At 40.1% G+C, this 3904-nt stretch overlaps 1 protein-coding gene across 1 annotated transcript; it reads right to left on the bottom strand.

Moving 5' to 3' along the window:
- Positions 1–314: 314 nt before the first annotated feature.
- hexim1 (HEXIM P-TEFb complex subunit 1) lies at positions 315–2341 on the bottom strand. Its single transcript, XM_052610762.1, has 2 exons — positions 2080–2341; positions 315–1869 (listed from the first exon to the last, which is right to left on the bottom strand). Exon 2 carries the CDS (start codon positions 1851–1853, stop codon positions 882–884), a length of 972 nt encoding a protein of 323 aa, XP_052466722.1. The 5' UTR covers positions 1854–1869; positions 2080–2341; the 3' UTR covers positions 315–881.
- Positions 2342–3904: the final 1563 nt, after the last annotated feature.

The raw sequence follows: 3904 nt of genomic DNA, 5'->3' as shown, positions 1-3904 counted from the left end.
AGTCCTGAAGGGGCTGCAACACAACTGCATTTCATATTTGCTTTCAAAATATTTTGTCCTTCTGAATCTCATGGTCATATTGACTTACTTTTCAATCTGAATTTTATATTCCTTAAAAAAATTCCTACCTTTCTGACAAAATTAATAATTTAGTAGATATAATTTCCAGGCTTATGCATCACACTTTCATTCATTTATTATTAGATATTTAAATTTTAAATATATGAGTTATTTTAGTTCTATATGCAAAATTTTTGCAAGTACAATTGAAAATTAATACCTGGTTGCTTGAAAAAATTTAAATGACTCATAAATCCAAGTTTTGCATTTTTATCATGTAAAGACTGACAGAGAATAGAACCTGCAACATAAGATGAATAAAATTTGAACTAAAATCTAAAATTTAATAGACGATATATTTGGGTAAAACATGCATTGTCATGCATAAACACACTGAAGCATACGCGCCATCAAATATGAATCAGAAGCGCTGCATGTTTGTTGTTTCTAAATAAAATACAATTTTAAATATTCAATGATCATGGTAAATTAACAAAACTGAAATTATATGAGATGTCATTTGTGATGTTATGACAAAGACTCGCCCAACCTTAAGAGTAGTTTCTCACCGTTTTTTTTTTTTTATATTTTACATAACATTGTAGGCTATTCGTTTTGTCCGTTTAACAGTACAAATCACGTATATTATTTTGGACTGACCAAATATGTGGGACCGCACGAAATATTTAATAAAAAATTTCTGTCGGGAAAACATTGACTTCAGATGGCAAAGGCTGAGATGGTTTTAGCTACCACAGAGATGCTGTTTACAGTAAGACAGAGCAACAATTTGACGTGTACAACAAAAATAAAACATTAATTCAGCACGTCTGGTTGAGTCCAGGACCTTTACTTTGGGGGGTTTTGAGTAATAACTCGTTATTCTCGGCTCTCAGTCTCTCAACCTCAATCTCTAGTTCCCGCAAGCGCTGAGCGCTGGTGGCGTCAACCGGGGACTCGGGATTTCTCCGGCCGTGGCGAAGCCAGTTGTTCTCCTCCTCTAACCGTGACATGCACTTCTCCAGCTCCAGGTATTCCCTGACCAGTTCTTGCTTAGACATATTTTGGAGAGTCTCGACGTGGTACCGTTCATATGTCTCAGAAAAGTCTCTCTGCAAAAACTCTCCGCCTGCGTGGCCGGGTCTGCCCATACCGTCGCTGCCTCCGCCACCGCCAACGGCTCCCTCCTCCTCCTCCTCATCTTCGACCTCAAAATTCTCATCTTCGCTGGCCGTGTCATCGGAGCGGATCGCCGTGGATTTTCTGCCTCCCAGCTCCGTGTTGAGGTCAGGTTCTTCGCGGTCGTGTTCCTCCATCAGAAACTGGGTGGTGTTATATGGGGCAACGGGCAGACCTTTGGCGAACATTTCAGCGCGCACCCGTGACGCACGGGCGGTCTCGCGTTCATCTAGCTCTTTCTTCTCCTCCCAGGTTAATTTGAAGTAAGGCTTCCAGCGGCGCTTCTTCTTGGAGGGTCGCCGCCGGTGTTTCTTTTTGCCCTGGCGGCCATCTGACAGCCCCTCGTTGTTTACTCTAGTGCAACCAGATTCTCTCTTATTATTTGATTTGTCCCCAGTAAACCCGTCATCACTTGCTGCGTCGCCAGCCTTGGGCTCCGGGTCGCTTCTATCCCGGCCGCGGCACATAAGATGTGCATCTCCAGACACCAAACCCGGACAGATCTCTAACTGGGTTCTTTGCATTTGTTTTGAGGAGACGACACTTGTCAGACCATCCCTCTGCCGCCCTCTGCTGTCATCCTCCGGTGCAGCTTCTTCTTTAATAAGCTCCATAACTGTACACTCCCACCTGAAGGAGATACAAGTTTGTGATCAGTGAGATTAGTGAAACCCTTCCAAACTGAGAAATAAATATAAATCAGGCTCATAAACGCTGTCATTTAAAACAATTCACAAAAACACAGGGGGAAAAAAGGAAATGCTTTTTATAAAAGTGAACGAACATTTTAACATAAACAGCATCAACATACTCGTATAAGTTCAATTTGAGTTAACTCACCGTTCAACTCCAATCTCGTGTTTGAGTTATTATGCTAGGACTGTTAAAGTGAACTCTTTCCGTTCCCTCTACTGACTTAGTTTCTTGACGGGTACAAAAACATCTCCCTCCAGCGCAAACTCCAATTCGCTTCTGATACGGAGAAGAGTGGGGCTTGTGAATTTATTAACTCCCCAACGTAAAGGCGCATGCGGCCAGTCCTCCTTTTTTCCTGCTTTGTGGGACTTGAAGTCCCGCTAGTCATTTGCACGCAACAATCTCTGCCATAAAACCTCCATTACCCACAATCCAACAATTGTTTGCGATCCTGAGCGGGCTACGCCCACTCGCAATTTTCACTGGTTAAAAAGTTTTTTGTGCCTTCACTGTACAATCGAAGCATTCTGATTGGTAGCTTTCATTGTCATTCAAAAAGAAAGCTGTCCCGGTCGTTCTAGTGGACTCTACCAAGAACGTCCGAAGCGGGTAGAAACATCCGCCCCATTCTACGATGCATTGAACGTTCACCTTATTTACAAATAAATAACTCTACAAATTATGTTAATAATACATTGTATTTACAGGGCACACGTTGTAGTATACAATATCGCGTTTTGTTATTTTGCGTCTCCACCCTAACAATTAAATACACACCCTCAGCGCTTTTGAGGATTGATCACCCCTTAAGCAAAAAATAGTTCCTATTTCAAGCAGTATGTTCTCATTTGAAATTAAATCGTAACCCATGTATCCAAGATGATTACAAACTTGGGGGTTATAACGATTTAAGTATTTTCCCTTGTTAAAATTTCGCAATATACAGTAAAAACAAACAAAAAACCGTCCTTGGGTTGTTTCTTGCATTGAGCTCCAACGATGAAACGAAGAAGCGATTTAGTAACCTGATTGTTCGCTAGCTAGCTAGCAAGATAGATTAACACGAATAAAGTATCACAATCAAACTGGTTAAAACGGAGACTAGCTGTATAACGTTAAACCATTTTACCTGCATTTCACATAAAGATATTTAAATACTCGGCATTCCCTGTAGCCTCCGTTAGATATTTTATAACAGATGAATTTGGTGACAAGCTAACTTAGCTGGCAAAGCTTTCTTGTATTGGAGAGATGATTAGATTTTCGCCTTTATGCTATTAGTAGTTGTTTTAGAAGACAGCAATACATGTCTTTTCTTATTTTTAAATATAAATGCTTAGGAAAAAATTAAACCCGTTTCTTGACTGGCCCAGAAATTCGTGCTAGGGAAGTTAGCTTGCTCCCTCGTATCTGTTTAACGAACCAGTGCGAAACAAAACAAAACAATACACATGGCCTGTTCGATATCATTGTTTTCCGCATTAAGCTTTTAGAATTTGTAGACCATTTTGTCGAAAAATCACAATTCCAAACATGTACGTGCTTAAAAAAAAAAAAAGAAAAAAAAAAAAAGATGGTCTGGTCATATAATTACATAGGCTACTGAAGGCATTTGCTAAACAGACTTTGAAGGGCCAGAAAAAACTGGTGATGTCTCGATTGTATTGTTGTGGACAACAATCACAGAAAGAATCGAAGAGTCACGATAGGCTACTTGGTTTAATTCCACTGTTGTCGATGGGGCTGTAACTACATGAGTTTTTCCTAGATGAACGCACCTAAACGAATAGTAGTTCCTGAAAAGGTGGATTTAGTTTAATTTACTCCCCTAGATATTACTAAAGGAATCTACCAACCATTCAAACTCATTCTGAGTTGCAGCTGCACAACGTTAAGAACCCATGAAATATACTTTCTGTCTGTGAACAAATGCTTTAAAGTTGGACGTTTAATGGAAGTAACAAGTACA

This window comes from Carassius gibelio, chromosome A12 (assembly GCF_023724105.1).
Source record: "Carassius gibelio isolate Cgi1373 ecotype wild population from Czech Republic chromosome A12, carGib1.2-hapl.c, whole genome shotgun sequence".
In the NCBI taxonomy this organism is placed as follows: domain Eukaryota; kingdom Metazoa; phylum Chordata; class Actinopteri; order Cypriniformes; family Cyprinidae; genus Carassius; species Carassius gibelio.
This window is presented reverse-complemented; position numbering and strand designations above follow the sequence as displayed.